This window comes from Bombus pyrosoma, linkage group LG2 (assembly GCF_014825855.1).
Source record: "Bombus pyrosoma isolate SC7728 linkage group LG2, ASM1482585v1, whole genome shotgun sequence".
Classification (NCBI taxonomy): domain Eukaryota; kingdom Metazoa; phylum Arthropoda; class Insecta; order Hymenoptera; family Apidae; genus Bombus; species Bombus pyrosoma.
Genome location: NC_057771.1, coordinates 4,592,499 through 4,615,677, shown reverse-complemented (window position 1 = coordinate 4,615,677; position 23,179 = coordinate 4,592,499). Strand labels below are relative to the sequence as shown.

The following is a 23,179-nucleotide window of genomic DNA, read 5'->3' as shown; positions in this document are numbered from 1 at the left end:
AAGTTGTAGGCTGTATGGTCAGCGAGCGAAAAGGGACGAAAGGCCACAGGTTGCCGAGCAGGTGTACCTCCCTCGAAGGCAGTAATATTTAGGGCACGGTTAACGAATCTTAGCAAAGAGTAGGTAGCAAAGTGCCTCCTCCCCTTCTCCACTCCACTCACACTCAGGTAGAAGAGAATCTCGAGAGCGTAGGTAAGGGACGTACCGATCGGCTGCGTGAACGGCAAACGCTCGGCAGTTAACGTAACTCTCGTTCGACAGGAGGCACGCACGTTACGCGTAAAATCGGCTATACGCGTTCGACGGCTCTTCGAACGGACGGCGTGTATAGCGCTGAAGCAAAAGGTTGGACGAGACAAGAGAGGAGAGGGAGGGTCCGATGGGCTGGTACCCACTCGGTTGGAGGTGGCACAAGGAGGTGGGACTCTTCGCCTCGTTCTCCACTTTCAGTGGCAAGTCCGAAGAGGCAGTCACAACGCGACTGCTCTAAGAGCCAGGCCGCCCGCCGCCACTCCACCGCACACCTGTGTGGAAATCGTGTATTTACGCGCGCACACCGGTGTACGTGCGTGTTCTAGTTCGTGTTCTAGTTCGTCGTGTTCGTATTCGTGTTCGTGTTCGTGTTCGTGTTCGTGTTCGTGTGCCTGTACATGTGTGTGTACGTGTGTGTACGTGTGTGTACGTGTGTGTGTTTGATTGTTTGTTTGATTGTTTGTTTGTTTGTTTGTGTGCGTGTGCGTGTGTGTCCATCTTGCCCATTCACAGGGAAACCCGAGGTCGAGAGTGAACGCGCCGCGTCCACCACCTGCGGAATTTCACGCGTGCCACGCGATCGACCACCCGTCCGACACGACTGTGATAAAACAACCACGCGGGAACGCCAGCCGATGATAAATCACGATCGAGCGTTTGTCCGGTGAGCTCGTCGTATGTGCCGAAACGAACGTGGATCCCGTCACGGGACGACTCGCACCGTTCTTTGTGTATGATACCTGTTTCTCGCGTAACAGTTGTCAAGTTCCAAGTGTATCGAACAGGATGATGTGACTCGCGATATTCTTTGCACGCTCCGAGGTGTACAACGGATAGTGATAGTGTGGACATGTTGCGACAAGTTGAGCGTCACCGGGTCTACTACGTCGACCGTTCCTCGTGGAATCACATGTACGAAAAGACGAACAGTAGTGATGATAATAATCGGTGTTGAAATCGGAATTTTGGAGTCGCGTTACCGCTGTCGAACGCCACAAGCGTACGCCTTATAGAACCGTGAGCATAAAGTTGTCGGATTCTAAGGGTAAGTAAAGAATTCTTGAAATTACTACGTTTATATCGCTTGTCACGCGATCGCGCCTCTCGTCTACGTCGCGTAAAAATAACGCGTTAAACTCTGCGATTCGTTCTGCGAAAGGACGCGCGCCTTTTTTCCCGTGATTCGCATCGCGCACGGCGTACGCCAAAGTACGGTCTTTCGGCTTTCGGCTTTCTACGTGTCAACGATCGATCGAGACTCATCCGAGATTTCATATTCCTTTCGAATATATAATTACAGCAAGTTCGACATTACACGCTGGCACGGCCGTGCAAGTTTGTATTCTATCGGTATAATTACTAGTAACGTGATTTGGCTTTCGTTCGCGAAACTTTGCACAACGAACTACGTTCGAAGATGTTTGCCACAATACCAATGCTTAATAGCTTAATAATACTTTTCATCTTCATTTTTAAACAGTCAGGTCGAACAGTTGTTCCGCGCGGCAGCGTTTAACAAAGTTTCATCGACGATTACTTCGAAACAACTACGCGCACGTATACATATACGTATACGTGTACGTGTACGTACACGTTGCGTTTCTCGATGAAAAGATGGTCGAAAAGATAGCGAACCGTTATCCATCGGTTAATCGATTAATAACGTTAAATCGTTACGATTAAGCGTATACGATTTACGCGTCAGCGATATACACAGGTCGCTTACTGCATATAGAAAAACGTCGGTTTTTGTCGGACGATTTATTTCTAAAAATGAATCGAAGCCAACAACGTATAATAAATCGAGGAAAATTGTTAAACGCGATGTCGTGCGATGGAAGAGTAGCGGCCAGAGAATAAGAGACGCTAGAGTATTTGGCGGCGGTATATAAACGGACGGAAACACGGAAGCGTAAGAGAGCCAGCATGGCTGTAAGTGGAAGGGGGAAACTATCTACGGTTCTTACCTTCCTATGGTGTCCCGTTGCGATCCAGGAACCTTCGAAAGGTGCTGAACTTGGAATTCACCCTCTTAGTGCCACCTCCGGCGGCGGCCTTGACTCCTCGTCCTCCGCTTTTCACCGTCCTCGAAATCTTTACGACACCTGCTTCGTATTTATCGTCTCCGGTCGGCCATCGATCTTACGAACTTGCGTATTTCGAGTTTCCGGCGACTCGCAAGAGGCGTGGATGTCGTTTTTCTTCGGATCGTTGTTGGCGACCGCGCGCAATCACGTTTCAACGTTGTTGCTGGACGACGCGAATCCCAGAATTTCCAGCGATCCGAAAGAAACGAAAGATTACGTGGAACGACGGCCACGCGTACGTAATTGCGTACGTAATTGCGTAATTGCGAAACTGAACGCAGGTGGAGATGGAATTCGAACGAAACGGCCGTGTGCGGCTGTCTCGATGAAAGCCGTGTACGATCGAGCGAAACTACCAAGAAAACATACTGTCTGACGGCATGTCTGTCTGGCGTTTGGAAATGTGGCAAAACGTGGAGAAACGTGGAGAAACGTGGAGAAACGTGGAATCGGTCGCGTGCACGTGCAACTTTTCTTATCGGTTGCATCGGCTGGCGGATGAACGCGTGGATTCGTGGTAGCTAGCGAGGAACGGTGGTGCGAAGCAAAGCGCTGGGTAGAGAGAGGATAGATAGCCGGGGGAAGGAAAGGCGCGCGCGAGTTAGGGCAACAAGAAGGAGCGCGTCTCGCATGGAACGGTAGATTTGGCCAAAGTAGAAAGGAAGGAAAGGGGTAGTTGGCGGTCCGCGAATGTTGGTTGGAGCGGCAGGACACACGCCAGGGGTGGTGAGAGGTGGTGGTAGGATTGCGCGCGGGGCGCGGTATAGCGACGAAGAGGAGAAAGCATATGGGAAAGGGGTTGGCGGGCGAAAGGGGCCAGGCGGCCGGTAAGAGAGAGGGAGGTTGGTTGGTTAGTGTGCGAGCGAGCGAGCGGCGGCATGTATCGTGCTGGAAAAGAGAGATGACGCGTCGTATGGGAGGGAGATGTTTAAGGAGCGAGAGGGGCGGGGATCTTAGGAGGGGCGCCTAACGTCACGGCGCATTCACTCACCGGCCGTCGCCGACGCCGCTGTGCCGCACACGCAAGCCACACGATACGGTCAGTTTTCTCTTAACGTTTCTTTAACGACGCCCGAGTTTTCCGTTCAAATTTTCTCCTCGCAAGTCTTCCCCTCGAAATAGTTAATAGTTGACCGAGTCGCGTGGGTCGATCTGCTCGGAGCTCGGAGAAGTCACAGCCAGCCCAGTGATCGCGCGGTGAAATCGAATAATTGTCTCGCGCGGCAAACAACCGGCTGCCGATCTACAGTGATCGAGTGTCAACCGAGTGATAGGATACCGCGCGAAGGAGCCGAACCTACGTACCAACGAACATGTTTGTGACGTTATCGAGAAGACGGTGGTGGATGACAGTGAGAAATCAGCTGATCGTTTAGGGGCGCCGCCACGCTCTTGTGTCCTCTCCCGCGCGCGCTTTCTATCCGTCTCCTCTTCCTCCTCGCATATACACGCCAGCAACCACGCGGTCCGCCGCCAGTCTTTCGTTTTCCCGCCAACGAAACCTCCCCCCGCAGTTTACGCGCGTTTTCCTCATCGGATCAGTGCAGCACGGTTACGCTTTTCGTCGTCTATGCGGCTCCTCGTCGCCGATACCTCGTCGTTCTAACCAGCATCAGTGCGAGAAATAGTGCGAGAAGGATCGGCCCTGCAGCAAACGGAGCAATTGCCCCGCCACTTTTCCAGCTCGTAACGCGCGATCCATTTGTCATCGGAATCCAGTGTTGTTATGTGCCTTCTGTTGTTCTTCTCGTGGCTGGTCGTGGCCAATTTCCCGCGAGAAACGCACCCTGAACTTAGCTACCAGTCTTAGGTGTAAAAAAGATCGATCGGTCGGTAAATAGATCTCGTCCGGCAGTATCGATAACAGCTACCGACACGTCGAAACGATCGCGCGTGTCTGGTTCGTGCGACAGGAAGGTAACAAATTTAAGTAGGTCCGGTTGACCGGTTTCTCACTCGCTCAGCCGGCTAACGTTTCGCCTCTCCGAGCAACGACAAACGAAAACAGATCGTTTGCAAATTACGTGGCGCGTCCGTATACCGGTAACGTCTACGACCACGTCCTTTCGTCCACATCTTTAACCGTAATTTCTTATTCCGCTTCCTCTCTGTTCACCGAACCACGTTTTCACGCGGTGAAATTGTCGTTGCCGCCATCGTTGACCGACCGGCCATCGTTCATGTACTCGACAAAACCAGCATTCGTCCTATTTTGCCGGACCTTTGCACGACGAAAAGTTTAACCAATCGCTCGAATATGCGCCCTTTCGTTGATAAGTCATCGTACCTATTTAGGTAACGTATTTAGAACAAGCAAGAATCAACGCGTAATAGTTGCGAAACACGGCCGATGGTTACTATAGTCGTTTAACGCGAGGCAAGCAAAATTAAAACGTATCGCGTCTTTTTAACTTTGTTTGAAAGTTGTTTCCGCGATAAACGCGAGAACAGACACGAATTTGAAAAGCTCGCCTTCGAACGGCATCACCTTTTCAGACTTACCGTTATCCGCGAAATTTCGCTATCGAATAAATTATTTATCGATAAATTGCCGCAGAGTCCCGTCTCCATGGAATTCATCTTTTCGAGATCCGAGCGAGCAAACACGATGGAACATCGTACGGTGATCATCGCCACCGAGTTGCCAAACATTGGCAAAGAAAGAACGCGCAAGTTCTCTTTTAACGCAGCGCTGTTATCGTTTCTTCCGCGATTTAGAAGAAGACGAACACAAACGAGTCGGCAACAATCTCGACGTAAGATGGAGGTTAGCCGTTGTATTTCTCGAGATTCGTAGAGGATGCCGCGAACGATGAAATCATCCGCGTTCCGTATATTCTTTCGTCCGAGTCTAGTCCACGGTCGCGAAACTGCTCGAAGCCAGTGTAAACGCGCAGCAAGAGATAAGAAAAAAGGAGAACGATAACACGGGCCGTATCTGCAGACAGCGTGTTGTACTTTTTCTGAACACGTGCGAGTTTGACAACAAACTTGCGGTGAGTTTTCGGCAGGCGCACAGTGACGTACCGCGGTTTCGCGAAGCCTGTGGGGGTCCACTCTCGGCTCCAACGATCGAAACTCCAACGATTTCCCTCTTTTTACGTTCCTTTCCCCTCCGACTGACAGCCAGCCGCGTGTACTAATAACGCACGATCTGAAATTCCGATTGTGTTTAAACGTTGCGTCAGGTTCGCCACTATCGGTCCTCTTGCTGTCTTGATCGTAACGCGGTAGCCCTGCCGTGAACTTTGATTTCGACGCTTTGTTCCCGCGAACGGAAAGAACAGAAAGAACAGAAAGAACAGAAAGAACAGAAAGAACAGTAAGAACCTCCGTAAGCCGCTGAATTCCTTCTTCTTTCATACTCACTGTAAATCGTTTGTTTATACCGTACCGAATAACGTATTTCCATTCAATAACAATGCTACCTCACGGTATTTATACATCACGGAGTTTCGTCAATGTGATGTTGAGACGTACATTGTTTCAAAATAGAGTTGTTCACTGGTATCGTAAACATCGAGAGTAAGACGCTAAAGAACGAACTTTTTCTGCTTTCTCCAACTTACTCCAAAGTCTCTTACTACCGTACATCGTATAACCTTGATTCTCCGTAATGTTCCAAAGTTGTACACGATATCTTTGCCTAGGCAAAGATCCTCGTAACCATCGTTCCGAGTTCATTTACGTATTATCCGTTTATTTTCATAATTAATTCTCCTATTAATTTTATCCCCTCGTTTCCATAATTCCATAAAGGGATATATCGAATCTTCGATAACTTATGACAACGAACCCAATTTTTTTTCATACATCATACATCGTCGTATACATATACATATATATATATATATATATATATATATACTTTGAATCTATTATTATTAGCTTGAAATTAGCTTGAAATTAGCTTAGCATCGTCTTTAATCGAAATATTAACGTTTCTACATACGTGTGACATGTATGATACGTATGATTATTTTTCAACAAACGATTCACCGATAAGTAATTGTCATCGCCGTTCACCCTTTTTTCTTTCTTCATCCAACCATCGCCATATTACGAATATTTTGTTTACAAGTAATTTATTCTCCTTGGAAAAGCAACAAACGTAAATATAGAATCGATACCGTGACACCGTATACGAAAGTCACGAGACAGCGTCGTTTTTGCGTCAACCATTCGTTCAAATAATTTTAATTAATTCGTGTACATCCTGCAGCATCCAAGTTCGATCAACGTTTGCCGCGCGTAAACGTATTCCGTGTAAAATTGCAAATTCGAGTAATTTTCGTTGGCCGACTAATAAATCCGTACAACGGAAATCAATAAATCTCTTTTTCTCCGGGTAATAATGCGCGGAACATCGTCATATAGATGCACGAGCTTCTCTAGAAAATTACACGCGTTACAGCTAAATCGCCGCCGCCCGATTGAATTTAATTCGCCGATAGTTAACGTTGTTCTCCTTTCACGTTCTGCCGAAAACCTTTATCAAACGTAATAAGCTTTGCATTCGTGAAACATTCTTGCCGCGTCTTGCCTATAAATATTCCGCAACACCGTTCCAACGATCGACAGATTTGTTTTGTTTGATGATAAACTGTGCGAGTATGGTAAATATAAAGTCTAATAAGATTAGACGACGAATCTTTGTCGGACCTTTTTCGTAAAACTCGTAGTCGGATCTCGTTGGTCGCATTCTCTGAAACTTTCGTACATGGAGCAAAGTATACACCGCTCGATCGTACCAAGTTCCGTAACGACGCACGCTTTCCATCTAACGCCCCTTTTTTTAACGATTTGCTAATATGTTCGCGTATATGCATACGTGTACATGTACATGTATATGTATATGTATAATTTCACAGAGGACCATTTCAAATTCTTCAATCTCTTTGACATAATATTATTTCATTTACCCGTTTAAAATAACTCGAATGATTTTTAAGCGGTGACCGCTACCGCAAGACGAAGATATCGGAGAAGCGATTAAGCTCATCAGTGTCGTAAATGTAGTCGATTAGATCGTGAAAATATTGCTTTCGCTTACCAGAGAATAAAGTTAAAACTATACGTCGATCGTACATTTATCAAAGAACTGTGAGAAAATCGAAATGCACCTGAAATATTTAGAACGCTGTTGACTTTTATTCTGCGTAAGACGCCGAACTGCCATTCGGCGAAAAGGAGGAACCTCGCATACGAAATTTGTATATCGATGTCGATTTAAATTGAAACTGCGATATTTTGAAATAGAAATGCAATTAACGTTCATTGACATTATATGTAGCTACTCTCGTGAAACTATATAAAATCTCTATATAAAATATTCATCGCGCTTTCTGATTTCCACTTTGTTCGGCTTTATCGATTTGATTTACTCTCGTCTAAATAAAATGGATTTAAAACGATCGATTATCGCAATTAGCGTCAAACTTGTAAACATCGTTTGTTCGTAATACGAAATAAACAAGGATGTTGGCGGAACGATACCAAAGAGAAAAGGAAAATGTACGAAAAGCAAAATATTAATAAAAGGAATATTACGAAGAATATGGAAAAGTTTGATAATTTAATTGAATTGAACGCGGTACAATCCGAAACAACTATCGACAACTACGGTCCATGCGACCGTATGGACGCCACGCCGCGCCACGACGTACGAAGAAACAAACTGAACTGCGGTCGAAAACTGTGTACGACGACGTACGGACGCATCGCTCGGTCATCGTCGAGCGGTTAAAGGATTAATTTACTATATTTATCGCATATTAGCATTTACATTTACCATATATTCAGCTATACGGAATATATGTAGAGAAGGAAGAACGAAAGGGACGAGGCATTGGTACATCTCGTTTCGATCTCGTACGATCTCGTTTCAGCGATTTTCGATCAACCAAATACGTTTCTTCCCAATTTTCCTTTCGAACGGCTCAAACTTTCCATCTATTTGCTTATTCCTGCCTTAACGTGAGCATCGTTTCTTGTCTCGCAGAGATTTTCAATCGGTCGTATTCGATTCCTATAGCGCTAGACTTAATAGGATTAATAACGACATTTGGTAATTTGCGTTTCAGGAGTACAACGCCGTTCGACATAGTACCGAAGGGCAGATATCGTTGGCGATACGTGCGTGGCCGCGTGCGTGCGTGCATGGAAGAGAAAAACGAACGCAGAACCTCGAGGTACAAAGGAGGACGAGACGGAGCAAGGTGGCTCCGCTAACGGCACGAGCGGCGGTCAGAAAATGTCGAGCGCCGCGGACAGTCCTGATGGGATGGCTTTGCAGTCGCACTATTCCTTACGATGGAACAATCATCAGACGCACATACTTCAAGCCTTCGAGGCGTTGCTACACGCGGAGATACTCGTCGACGTGACCCTGGTCTGCGCCGAGACCAGCCTCAGGGCGCATAAGGTTGTGCTTAGTGCCTGCAGGTAAGAAACCCGACTCTATTCAAGGCTGTGCGGCCCTTCCGTTAATACGTACGCGTTGTCTCCAACCATACACACTTGTATTTCCATTATTTTCATTTACGTTCTTCTCATTCGCTTCTTTCTCTCTCGCTCTCTCGCTCTCTCTCTCTCTCTCTCTCTCTCTCTCTCACTCTCTCTCTCTCTCTCACTCTCTCTCTCTCTCACTCTCTCTCTCTCTCACTCTCTCTCTCTCTCTCTCTCACTCTCATCGAACAATCCGTCGAAATATCGTTGACGTATTCTGCCTTATATCGTGCAGTATTTACAAACAATCGAGAATATATTTAATCGCGGGCAATCATTTATCGACTTGATTTGAAAAAACGATTGTTTTACCTTCGAATATTCTACGGTATTTCGTTTCGAAGAAAGTTGGTCGATCGTACAGCACGAGTAAGAATTATATCTGCGCACCTATGTACACGTTTACCGAAATCATCGATACTAATTAATTAACCCGTATTTAAATGGCTATACTTTTTGCTCCGTTATAGAAGTTGATCAACTTTCGAAACGGCAAAACACGAGAATGCCGCGTACGTTTGTAAATATCCAAAGAATTGAAATAAATGTACGATGGTGTTGGAAAGCACGGTTGAAAGTTACAAGTTATCACGGTCAGACGGTTAAAGCGACGCCGTACGTATTAGTCATATTAGAAATTGAATAGCACCGATTTACGCTTGCATATATACCTGTGGTCCGAGCATGACTCACGCGTCTACTTATTTATGTAAACAGTGTGACATACGTCGAGTAAACAATATCGACGAATCATCGCTGTCGACGAACATGGCTTTGTTTCGCTAAATTATCAATATGTAATACAATAACAACGCCAAGCGAAAATGTCCACCCATCTACGGTAGAATAAAATCATCGAGAATAAAAATTACGACAGTACGTAAATTTTGAAAACAATTTCTATCGTTCGGTGATTCGTATAATACCGCCTTACCTCGCGCTTACCTTACAGCTTGTAAATTATTTATTCGAGAAATTTGCGCGTTTCAGATAGTTCGTTTGACGGAGATAGGCGTTAATAAAAGCTCAAAGTTTTCTCAACGACCATTTTCCCAACTTTGAATTACCAGTGCCGAAAATGCGAATTCCTTTCGTTCTCGACGATAAAATTACGAAAAAAAATGCTCTTCGTTTGAAGTTCCGGCATTAGAATCGGCGACGATTATTCGGGCGATATCTGGCGTCAAATTGGAAAAGATTCAAGCTCGGCTTCCAACTTTCCGACGGCCCATCGTATCTGCTGCTAGAGATTCTAGAAATATTTGACCCTTAAATATCGATTTGTAATATACGTTTGGTAAAAATATCATCGATAGGGAAACGTTATTACGCGATTGATAGGTATCGTCGATATACTTGATAAACTCGAACGGTGTAAGAAACTCGAGTACGGGATAGCTTTGAACGAAGCTTAGTTTTACTACTCGTAAAATTAACGCATCCAGCATAGATAATTTAATATCTCCTAATTATTACGTGAATGTCCTCATAGACGTACAACCGTCTCTTTTACACTTTATACTCGCTACCGTCGTCTTCCTTCCCCCCGTGTCGATCTCTATCGAACGATATGTTCTTCGTCGGTCGAGACACTCGCCTGTTCGTTTGTTCGCGGCTTGTTGGTCAGTTTCGTTGTACGCAACGCGGCAATGCTGTTCTCGCCACCACGCGCAACGTACCACGTAAAAGCAACCACGAGCGAAAGTCTCGTATGGAAACGCAACTAATTCTCGCTGCAACTTTTTGCCCGTGGTTTCTGCCAGCAAATCGAGTTACCGCCGCTCTCTTGCCGATTGGCCAAACTACAACGAAGGGGACACACGTTTCAACCAACGAATAATTTCCTTCGCTTATCGCCCGTTTATAGTTGCCAATGCTCTCTCCCGTCTCTTGCAACTGCGACGCGAGATTTCCGAGACGCGTCGCTCTTCTAGAAAGTCGGCGATCGCTACGTTGTTTATTCGTGCATGGCACACAAGGCGGTAACCGATAATCCATATTTCGCGTAAATAGTTTAATGGCGAAATACGAACAACGCGATCACAGCAGCGATTACAAATCTATCGTTTGTATTTACATTCTAGTCGGATATTCGTCAGGATTTTAAAACGGTGACTCTGTAACGAACACATTGTAGTAGATACACGAACAGCTGGTACAGTTTGCAGAAATTTCTTTTCCGGCGTCGTAAAGATCGTGCATACACGGTTCTCGTTGTAAGCATGGGTCGCGCGTTTGACAATTACGGTGTAGATGAAACGTAATCGTCTTAGGAGGAATAAAAGAACCGAAGAACGACATAACGGAGCTACTCCGGTCGTGTTGCTCTTCGTTCGTACGAAGCGTACAGCGCGGATAACCGATTAGAAACGTTCGGGAACAGATTCGGCGGAAACGAACAACGCGGTGGCGGCGGCGGCGGCGGCGGCGGCGGCGGTGGNGGCGACGTCGTACGTTTAATCGCGAATCGACATCGACCGAGATAACGATGCGTTTAGTAAGAGAATTTTAGCGATCGAGTAAATTGATCGAATCACAATGTAACCCCGAAACGTTTGAATTGCAGCCCATTCTTCGAAAGGATATTTGCCGAGCACCCCTGCAAACATCCGGTGATCGTACTAAAGGACTTTCCCGGTCACGAAGTAGCGGCGCTGATCGACTTTATGTACCGTGGCGAGGTGAGGGTCGGTCGCGAGGAACTCGCAGGACTGATGAGAGCCGCGGAGAGTCTACAGGTGCGTGGATTAGCTTCGTCGGAACCGAGGCCGACGTCGCCGCCGGAAACGCCGACCGCCGATCTGCTGCTTGGCGAGCCGTCGACGCCCGAGGGCGCGAGGCAGGAAACTCCAGAGGAGGATGACAACGTTTCGGAAAGCACGGCGCCGCCGTCCACGCGAGAACCGGTACCGGCAACGACACCCGCCATTTTTCACCCTAGCAGGGACCATCGCGATAGGTTACCGCACATGGGCCATCTGAACTTTGGGATACGCGAGCCGCGAGAGAGTTGCGGATCGCCGCTGCTACCTCGACGAAAACAGGCTCGACCGCGAAGAAGATCCGGCGAATTGGTGCCGCAGGATCTCAGTCGACCTCATCCACCGCGAAGTCTTAGCCCGTTGGCGAGCGGATTGAATCTGTCCGGTGTTAATCAACAATCGCAACACCAACAACAACACCACCAGCCCTCCAACTCGAGCACGCAGAACCACCTACAGCAGGAGGATATGGCGGAGAATCTTTCGATGAAGAGATCGTCGTCGCCCAACGGAGCCGACCATCACAACGTAAAAGCGGAGAGCAGCGAAGCGGCCAGTAGTCCGAGGGGATCTCCGTTAACCGGCACGAGTCTGCTGCATCCCGACGGTTCCCTCCAAGATATTCCGTCTGCTGCGGCAGCAGCGGCGGCCGCTGCCGCCGCCGCGGGCTTACCGACGATGTCGGCCTTGTCGCTGACACCGCCGCATCATCACAGCGAGTACCTGACGAGTCTGGGCCAGTTAGCGGCCCAGTGGTTACCGAATCATCCGCAGAGCCAATTGCCGCCTCCACCTCAGGGTCATCATCCGCGGGACGGCAGTCCTCACGGGCCTAATAGAACGCATTCGTATCAACAACAACAGCAGCAGCAGCAGCAGCAACAGCAACAACAACAACAACAACAACAACAACAGCAGCAGCAGCAACAAGAATCGCCGTTGACACCACGACGAAGTTCCGTCACGGCCATGTTCCCGTTGGACGGTGTCGCGTCTCTAGGTGGTGGACTGTTTCCTCACGCGGGTGCTCTCGACAGAGGATCCCTTTTGGCGGATCTTCACGATAGCTTTAAACCGGAAACGTTGCACGGACTATTCGGCGCGGCGGGTCTGAGCGGTCATCATTCGGGAAAAAAGCCAAAGAAACACAGGAGCGACGGTGACGCGGCGCGCAGATGGGGGGGAGATCACAGCGGTCGAGGACTACCGGTGGGAAGGCCGAAAGGTCAGCACAGCGCACCCAGAGGCGGACCGCCACGGTCTTGGACGAACGCGGAGCTGACCGAGGCGTTGCAGCACGTTTGGAACAAGAAGATGACCACGTCGCAAGCAAGCAGAATCTTCGGTATACCGTACAACAGTCTATTGATGTACGTGCGAGGCAAATACGGGAAAAGTTTGAAACTCGAACAGCTGAGAAGGGACTGCACGGGCTCGACAACGAGCGAAGTAGTAATAAATTCGTTGAACAACAACGTTAAGGCCGTCCAGCCGCCGACGCAGATGGCTCATCCGCTCGCCGGTCTACCGCCGCACCCAGGCGACGACGGTGTATTTCCTCATCATTCGTTGCTCGGCGCTAATCTACCACAGGGTTTCTTTCCTGACTTTGCCGCCGCCGCGTTCCCCGTTCCGGTTAGCATGGTGCATTTACTTCCGCCGAGCGAACAAAAGGCCTTCGAACCAGCGGCAAATCCCGCTAGCACGAGTGGGTGCGGGAGCGGCAGCGGCAGCGCAAGCGGGAGTGGTAGCGGCAGCGCGAGCGGCAGCGCGAGCAGCAGCGCGAGCGGCAGCGCGAGCGGCAGCGCGAGCGGCAGCGCAAGCGGAAGCGGGAGCGGAGGCGGCGGTGGCGGCAACGGTAGCACAGGCGGCGATCTTAATACTTCGCGGAGCAGTCGAACGCCATCGCCGGTTGATCATCACCATCACCATCATCATCATCATCATCTTCGTCATCATCATCACGAACCGCTGCAGCCGCAACCGCCACAGTCGGCACCCACGCTACTTCAACAAAATGGTTCGGATTAGAAAAGAGAACGTTTTACGCGTGATATCGTAGCGCGGTCACACGCCGATTGTCGTCTTCGTCGAAGGACCACGGACGCTTAAACGTCCGATTCAAACCGACCATCCCTTTTAACGATTTCTCGACACACGCACACCTCAGACACGTCGATACTTACATATAAACGAGCAGAACGATAGGCCGCGTGCCGCCGATATTCCCGCGAAATTCTTCTCATCTCAAAAGACTGACTACCACGCCGGGTTTACAGCTGCCGGGGTGTAAGCTCGACGGACGTTCCACCCTGCACGGTCCACTCTTATGACCCACCACCGCCCGTTCTCCCATCTTCTCCATCTTTCCCTTTCGACTTTCTTCTTCCGACTTTCTTCTTCCGACTTTCTTCCTCCGTCTTTCTCCGTCTTTCTCCGTCTTTCCCCGTCTTTCTCCGTCTTTCTCCGTCTTTCTCCGTCTTTCTCCGTCTTTCTCCGTCCTTCTCCGTCCTTCTCCGTCCTTCTCCGTCCTTCTCCGTCTTTCTCCGTCGACAAAAATATCGACGTTCAACTCCCTTTGTCCGTCGATCGCGAAACACCCGAAACTCGGTCGAGCGTGCCGGCGAAATTCTCTCGTATCTTCTTCTTGGCTAAATTAGCGGCTCGTCCGGAGACAGTTCGAAAGAAGAAGAGTCATCGACGGTGTCTTTTCTGGTGCTCGTACCCCCGTTACGCGCTTGCTACGCGTCCTGACCAAAAGAATCATCTACCCTTCGGTCGATAAGAAACGCAACAAGGTGCTTGGAAACGGAGACTTTGGCTGGTGGACGAGACACACGGCTCTCCTCGTATCGTCGCTATAAATAGTTCCTGCTACAACAGCGATCATACCAAATAATAGTACTGTAAAACGGCTAAAGCAAATGCAACGGCCGCCCCACGTGAAATAGGAAAAATCGTCGAAGAATACTCCGAAGAATACTTGGCTGTTTCGACTTGCAGGCTTCTCGTTGAGAAAGTGACGTACGCCAGCGGAAGAGAAAAAGAGAGAAACGGAGGGAGGGGGAGACGCACACGCGCTTACTTACTATAATACTTTGAAAACATCCTGATGGCCTGTGATGTACACGTGTTAAGGTTTACAAGACTCGAACGATAGTTTAATACGCGGATCGTTAACATACCTGTTGCAATTCGCGCTCGGAGGCAGCAAGCTGGCGCGTTGAACGAACGTCGAACGATCGTTACTCGTTTGACAATCATACGCGATAATCCGAAACGTTGTCTTTTAATTTTACGCCGATCTCTATTTTTCCGACGTAGCTGTACATCCCTATTTATCTGAATCGACGATTTGCCGAACGTTACTCCACTTATTACTTACTTGCTTATTATCGGCCATGCTTCCACGATTAAAACACGATTAAAACACGATTAAAACGAAATCAATCGACCAATCACCTAATACCTCGTACCTCTGGATCGTCTTGCTGCCGCCGTTGAAGCGCGTCGAAACGAGCTTCCAATCGACTACCATTATTTTACGCCACCTGCCCGATGTTAACCGCGGTTATTACAGTTCAGTTTGATACAACGATAGTCGTTACGGATAAACGTCACTTTCGCGCGAGCCGTTTGCGTCGGTCCTCGATAGGGTTTCGAAAGCGGTAAGAAAACCGCCGGTTCGCGACCACCGGAATTACATGCATTCGTAAAATCACGTTACGATCACCAGAAGAGTCTAGGGTGGAACGGGGTTTACGTAATAATCACGCGCGGGGTGGTGCGAGCTTGCCAAGATTCTCTCTTTTTTCTCTTGCCACGCAAGAAGTATCGCGGCCACGAGCTGTCCCAGTACACGCGCTACCCCCGCCAACCGCTGCGATATTATCCCCTACGGACGGACGTCTGTACACTGATCTGTAAATACTCGACTTAGCGGTACCATCGATAGCGTTAGCGACGCTTCGTTCCCTTTCTTTCGCTTTGTTTTGTCACGACAATTCTTCCTCAAATCGAGATTTCCCGACTCGAGAGAAACAACGCGCCACCTATAGCACGCGGACGTTCGACGACCGGCCGAAACGCCGGTAAGCTCGGCAAGTTAGCCAGGGGAAAAGACGAAGCCGCGCGTCTCCGTTCGATCGTAAATCTTGGCGAGCTCCCGGAAACGCGAACCTTGTTCGGCCAGTGCGAAACAAGGGGTGGAACGAACGAAACGAGTGAAAACGGGCAGATGCGAAGAAACGAGAAACAAGGAAAGAGGAACAAAATTCGTATTCGAAACACGGGACAAACGACGAAATTTTAATCGTAGACCACAATTTCGCAACAATATTTCGACAACCAGACGGAAGCGCAGGGTAACTAACACATCAGGGATAGCCACAGACAAATCTACGATAGATAAAGAGAAAAAAAGCTAACGTATTAAACTGTAAATGGTAACGAAGAGACAAACAAAAATTAACGTAAAGCTTATAATACATTTACGATGATTATTTCGTTAATGAATCTTAAGAAAATGAGAAAAAAAGAAAAAAAAAGAGAGAGAGAGAGAGAGAAAAAAGATATGGAAAGAGAGGCGAGGAAACGGCAAGAAAAAGAGGATGGTTAATTCCGTTACGTGACACCTTGCTACACGTAGCGAAAGCGAGATTAAATATATTATTAAAGAATAACTTGTAAGTATAATGTAACGATGGGAGAAAGCGTATGGGTTCGACAAGGAGGTTAAGCAAAGATATTAGAGAAACCACAGGCTTTCGGCCCCAAGATAGCCTGTACGATACAAACTGATATTATTATTGATTATTAATATTATATATACATATATATATATATATATACACACACACACATATATATATATTATATGTTATATATCATATATATATATATATATATACATATATATATATATATCATACAACATATACATATATATGTATCACGTATGTATGTATATATATATACATATACATACATATATATATATATATATATATATACAGGGTGTTTCGAAAGAGTTTATAACTGCTTCGGCGGGTTATACCGTGAGTTCAGCCTCCTCGTATATTGTATTTTACAGAAGTGACGATAATCACGATATATTACCTTTTTACTTATATTACGAAGAGTCAACGATGGTTTACTTGAATGCTCGTATTACGATTTTTACTTTTACACGCGTTTCATCGAGATCGTTTCTCATGCTCGCACCGAACCAACAGATACTCGTTAAGGTTACTCGAATGATTTACACGTAGAAATTGGGCCGATTGCAATCAACCCTTAACGACTTTGCCGGTGTCAATGACGCGTGAAAAAGGGGCGAAAAGGTGGAGACATACGAAGCGGTATGACCACGTGGAAACTGGTTTTAACAATTTTTTATCCACTCTGTTGACGAGAAGAAGAGCGAATAAGCCAATGAAATGCTAGCGAGAAATCTAGGGAATGAGTGCGAAAGCGAGGCGAGACAGCGAAACAGAGAAGACAGAGCATCTCTTCTCTGGGTCGCGAGTTGTAAGTGCGTAGAACGATTAAAAGAGAAAGCAACAAGAAAGAAAGAAAGAAAGAAAGAAAGAAAGAAAGAAAGAAGAGAAAAGAAAAGAAAATGCGGAAGAAAAATGTGTGCGGCTGATCGTGCGCGTGATCATTAGAGCGACTGTGGAAAGAGAGACTACGTAAATATACATATGTGATAGGCACCATGTGCACAATTCAGTATTATTTTACAGTCAAACGGGGGAAAAAAAATCGTAAACACACGAATCTGTACGTTGTCGTCGGATACTGTTCGAGCAAAGCTTCTTACGGCCGTTTCGTTGTTCGTATGCCTTTCAGGTGAATTCGAACGAGTTCCGAGCCGCTCCTGATCGCCAAACATATTCCAGCGTGTCCCGAGCTCCGTGCATGATAGAGCCGAGATGATTCGGCCACGGACGATTCGCGAGTAACTTATTTCGGGCAAAAGAGAACGTAACGATCGGACAGGCGAAAAACGTGCAAGACATACGCGAAAGACGATCATCTCTGACAACGAGAAGTACGGTTGCGCGCGCGAAAGAGAGAGAAACAGAGACTCGGAAGCTGCATAAGAGGGACACACGCGTTCATACAGGCGGATATACGGACATGTACTCGGGCACACGACTCCCATATTCACACGTATTCACACACGCGCGCGCTCACTCACTCACTCGCTCACTCGCTCACTCGCTCGCTCGCTCGCTCGCTCACTCGCCCGCCCGCCCGCTCACACACACACAAACGCGCGCGCGCGCGCACGCACACACACACACACACACACACTTGCGCGCGTTCGCGTACTCGCGTGAACGGTATCGAGAAAAATTGTCACATTGTCGCATTGTCGCATAGGGCGTAAGTAGAGAGGTGAAACGGGGGAAAAAGAAAAGAGTGGATAGATTGAAAGGCGGCGCGTATCGATTGGTTACTTTATTACCGCGAAATGTGCGGATATTATTGCGCGTAGTACAAGTTAGTCGAAGTTGTCGCGAGGGCACGCGAAACCAGTTGATAATGTTTAAAACGGATAGTAATAATTATCGATTCGTTGTTAGTAATCTTGACTACGCGTACGAACAGGACACGGCGAAAGGTTGTATTCGAATTCTGGGCGGCACAGAAAACCGTCGGCCGTTATCATTGCCATCGTTACGTACATACCGATGCAATTATTAATTCTCTATCATGTCCGTTACATTATTATTATTTGTATATTTGTTATCATCATTATCATCGTCATACATCATCCTCATACATCATCATCGTCGTCGTCGTCGTCGTCATCATCACCATATATCGTCGTCATCATCATAATCATTGTCATTATCATTCTTCTTATAATTATCATTATTATTATTATTGTTATTATTATTATTATTATTATTATTATCATTATTATATTACTACTACTACTATCACCACCACCACCACCACCACCACCACCACCACCACCACCACTATCATCATCATCATCATCATCATCATCATCATCATCATCATCATCATCATCATCATTATTATTATTATTACTATTATTATTATCATTATTGTTATCATTATCATTATTATTATTATTGACTACCGTCATTATTGGCGTTACGATTAGAATTAACTTTACTATCTATATTACGCATTATATAACTCGAATCGATCGTGAAGGATCAATGTGCTCGTACCGCTTAACGATTTCCACGTACTAGACGCGATCGTCACATATCATTAGTTCTATCGCGGTATTGTTAATTTTAGTAATTCGTTAACGCGTTTCTCGTAAATGTAAACGTCTGTTCCGACTGTCCGACAGATTTTTCTAACACTTTTTTAACAGAAACCAGCGAAACGACGCGCATCGGACGGAAAATGTCTTAAGGAATCTGCTTTGTCCCGTTTCACAAGCTTGCATTAACGACCCGTATTATCTTAGGCCCCATTTCTGTTTACATTAGTCGATTCCAATCAATTCTATAGTTTTTCTTTCCGTTTCAATACAAATAATGCAATACGGCGAACATTAAATTTCAATCGACGTCTCGAGATAATACCCGAGACGGACCATGAAAACGCTTGTAACGAAATGAAACGGATTCCTTAAAATATCCTTTCTCCTATTTTCTGTTCAACGCGTCATTTCCTTCCACTACCGAATCTTTATCGCGCTAATTTCCCGCACAATGTTATCACTCGTTATCTTCTTATTCGTTAGTCTTTAAGCGAAAGAAATTATTGTCATTTCTACGTTGTTATCGGTGCATCGCTGTCATTACATCGTAATTGTCGCGATCATTCTCACTCGATATCGTGTCATTATCATCGTTGTCATTATGCGCACTATCCACGACCGTCATTGTCACCGTTCAAACGTAAATATTTTTAAAACCATCGCCGCTGCGACCGCCGCTATAACGTATACACTGTTACACCGATAATCACATTACTCCTATGGGTACAGTTATATTATATCGAATGACACAAATAGGACAGACGAAATACCTTTGATTTTTCTGGGACTCCGAGACCGAAGTCACCATCTTAAGTTCCTACAGTACGAGAATGAGATAGTACGGTTTTATCTGACAAAAGCAGAGGAAAAAATAAAACAGTGAAAAGAACGAACTGTGACAAGAATGAAAGGTATTAAGTATTTAGATGTTGAGAGAGAGAGAGAGAGAGAGAGAGAGAGAGAGAGAGACAGACAGACAGACAGACAGACACACTAGGGAGGGAGAAGGAGAAAGGGTGTGAGTATGAGAGTAAGAAAGCGAGAATGAGAAAGAGCAAGAAAGAGGTACGCCTCCGAAAAAGAATTATTTTTAATTTACATGAAACTACACTTGTACATAGGATCAAAGAGCGCGCAATCGATTATTTATGCGTAATATATACGTACATACAATATATATATTATATATATTTATCGATAATTGTGCAACGCGAATATTGTTCTTCGGATACAACCTTTAATCGAGTGATAGAAAGACAAAATAAGATATAAACTTGCGAGAGTGCGCGAAATTAGTTAGAGCAAGAAACTGAATGAACGTATGTTGAGAGGAGAAGGGAGAGATACAGAGACAGAGAGAAAGATACAGAGAGAGAGAGAGAGAGAGAACGAGTGTATAAAACACGCGGTTTCTGTGTCGTCGTGCGATATTATTATGTGGCGAGTATGCGAAAGTTTCGAAAGTGCCGTGTATCGAGTGCAAACTGTCTCGGCCGGTGCGCGTTGTCGTTAAGAGATGGCGCTTCGCAGATTGTAATTATTTGCTCCGTCGTGGTATTATCAACCGTCGGCATGGTTCGTGCGTTGCATAGGTAAAACAGATGTTTTGTAACGGGATAAAATCACTTCGGCTCGTTATTATCGATCTAACGAAAAGTGGAAATTTATCAAAATTTTGCCTCCGATTTCTTCAAAGTTTTGACGGTTTTTCACTCGACACGGGCAAGAAACATTCCATCGGTCACTCTTGACCGAGTTCCAATGGCAATGCCAATATTCCAGTGACATAGAAACCGTCAATATCGAGTTTCACCGAGAATTCATTGTATAAAGCAACAGGACAAAATCCAGAAAACAGATGAAATAGTTACTTGCATCGGTTGTGCTGTCACGTAGTTCCTAAATCGCCCTAGCCTCGCCCCGAGCGCATGAGAAGATAACAAGTTAACGCTGTTTATTCGTGGTACGGTAATCGCTGCGCCTTCGATGCTCTTGATCGAAGGAATAATTATTATATATCTTTATCGCTATCATTCAAAGTATTATTCCTCCGGCGATCATGAGTTTTCGCAGCCTCATAATGTACATCTACCTTGAGTGACGATTCTTTAAACACTGCGCTGAATTTCATTCCAACAGAGTATATATTCGTCGTTATTGGTTATCTCGTCAATTAGCGATTTAATTTTTTATATGTAAAATATTTCACAAGATTATACATAATATACGAAGCGAGTGATAAAATAATTTATATGCCTTGATTTCGCGCAGTGTTTAAGAAACAATAATTCGTTTTACCATAAACAAGCTAGAAGGGGGACATATTTACGCGTATATAGTTTCCTTTGCGACAAACAATGTGTACAGACGCCGAACGACCATGTATACGTATAAAGTGATATACGTTCCCTGATACGTTTAGATATGCCTACAATGGTGCTGAGCTGCATTTACCGTACAACGAACCAAGCGCTTATACGAAATATAACAGAAGGAAATAATAGAACGCAATCGGCGGCCGGTACGCTGCCGTTTTGCACGCTACATGACGAAAACATGGAACGCGAGAAAAAGAAACAACAACATAGGAAGCGCACATTACAGAAATATAATATAACGATATATTTATACGAATTACAATTGTACCATAACGATTATAATACTACTTATTATATTATACAGAGCCGCCGCCACCCAGTATATTTTTTACAGGTTTACATTGTATTACAGTTTATAAAGTTTGATATACAATAACAATTACCTAAGCGCAGGGGGCCGTGGTGGCAAACGCGTGTCCTGCGATACACCTATTTACGTAGGTGAAACTGCGGAACGGTAAACATCGCGGCACTGCGCTACGCTATAACTACAATATTTCCGAGTGTTTGAGAATCGACGTTATCGTCGAACACGGACGAATCGAACACGGAACTCGTAACTGCTATAACATAGGCAATGTATATCGACAGGATAGAATCGGGCAAACGCGATCAGAGGTTGCCGCGGGCCTTCTCGCGAAAATATGCAAGACACTTTTCGTGCCGAACGTTAGCTACGATATATATATATATATACACGTAACTAACGTAATATGTGTGCATGCGTGCGTGTGTTCGTGTGCGCGCGCGCGCGTGTATGCGTGCGTGCGTGTGCGTGCGTGTGTGTGTGTGTGTGTGTGTGTGTGTGTGTATATATATATATATAATATAAATATATGTATACACGCGATCGCGTTGTATTTCACGCGTGACGCGGCGCAAGCTTCTACTATAGATAAATTCAGAGAGTCGTTTGACTGCGATCAGTAGAGTACAATTTAATTAATACCGATCAACACTCGCGCTAAAGTCGATCGCGAGGATAAAGGCAGAACTAGAAACACACGCAGAGAGAGAGAGAGAGAGAGAGAGACAGACAGACAGAGAGGGAGGAAAAGAGAAAGAGAGAGAGAGAGAGAGAGCGAACGAGCGAGAGAGATTTTTCGGTGTTATTTTTGCTGTTGTTGTCTTGCGCAACCAGTAGATACAGACTTCTTTTTTTCACTACGTTAAGACGAGGAAGCAGCGAAGCACCGGAACTCGGTTGTTCGTTAATATATACCGAGAATAGTTTTCAAACAAAAATTTACATCTCTGGAGAGAAAGAGAGCATGCGCGGAAAGGAATGAAAGAGAAGGCGAGAACGGGAGAGAAAGCGCGAAGTAGCTTCGATTCTTGAACACTCGTACCGATAATGCATAAATGATTGCTACATGACTTGTGATACGTTTACCGCTGGTTACTACCGAGACTTCCTAGCCGGCCCTACGACAGGATCGGCACCACTAGTTCACTCACGCACACGATTCAACATTTATACCGATTTATTACGGATTTATTGATTAATCGAATTATTACGTACGCAATTAAATTATTAGATGAGAAGTATTTACAAGAGAGATTAACGAGAACGAACAAACGACAAACAAAAAGAAGTAATAATAATTGCGAAACACGCAAAACGTTGCAGACTAATTAACGGTGTGAATGCGCACACGAGGCTAGGACGAGGCTAGCTACCTAAATCCCACGTTCGCTCTTCGGACTAAAAAAACACACGCGCGCGCGCGCACACACGCACACAAGACACGCGCGCGCGCGCGCACACACACACGCGCACACACATACACACACATACACACAAAACACGCGCGCGACCCAATCGTATTCACCCGCCCCGATTACGAGAATTATTATATTAACCCCAAATAAAAAATGTACATACAATTGCAACGTTTATAGTGTTGTTTCTTAACCCTCTTTCATCCCCTATCAACA

At 46.0% G+C, this 23,179-nt stretch overlaps 1 protein-coding gene across 5 annotated transcripts; it reads left to right on the top strand.

The window, feature by feature from the left end:
- The first annotated feature begins 484 nt into the window (after window positions 1-484).
- LOC122577594 (protein jim lovell) lies at window positions 485-16,453 on the top strand. Of its 5 annotated transcripts, none has more exons than XM_043748970.1 (4): window positions 485-565; window positions 766-1,297; window positions 8,423-8,783; window positions 11,413-16,453. In XM_043748970.1, exons 3-4 carry the CDS (start codon window positions 8,593-8,595, stop codon window positions 13,637-13,639), a joined length of 2,418 nt encoding a protein of 805 aa, XP_043604905.1. In that variant the 5' UTR covers window positions 485-565; window positions 766-1,297; window positions 8,423-8,592; the 3' UTR covers window positions 13,640-16,453. The 5 variants fall into 5 exon arrangements, with proteins under 5 accessions (XP_043604905.1, XP_043604904.1, XP_043604903.1 ...); XM_043748969.1 differs by having other exon boundaries at window positions 504-561; XM_043748968.1 differs by having other exon boundaries at window positions 530-598.
- Window positions 16,454-23,179: the final 6,726 nt, after the last annotated feature.

Coding starts and splice junctions, on each gene's coding strand:
- LOC122577594 (XM_043748970.1), top strand. CDS start 8,593: ATGTCGAGCGCCGCGGACAGTCCTGATGGGATGGCTTTGCAGTCGCAC. Junction 8,784..11,412: donor GTTGTGCTTAGTGCCTGCAG/GTAAGAAACCCG, acceptor TTTGAATTGCAG/CCCATTCTTCGAAAGGATAT.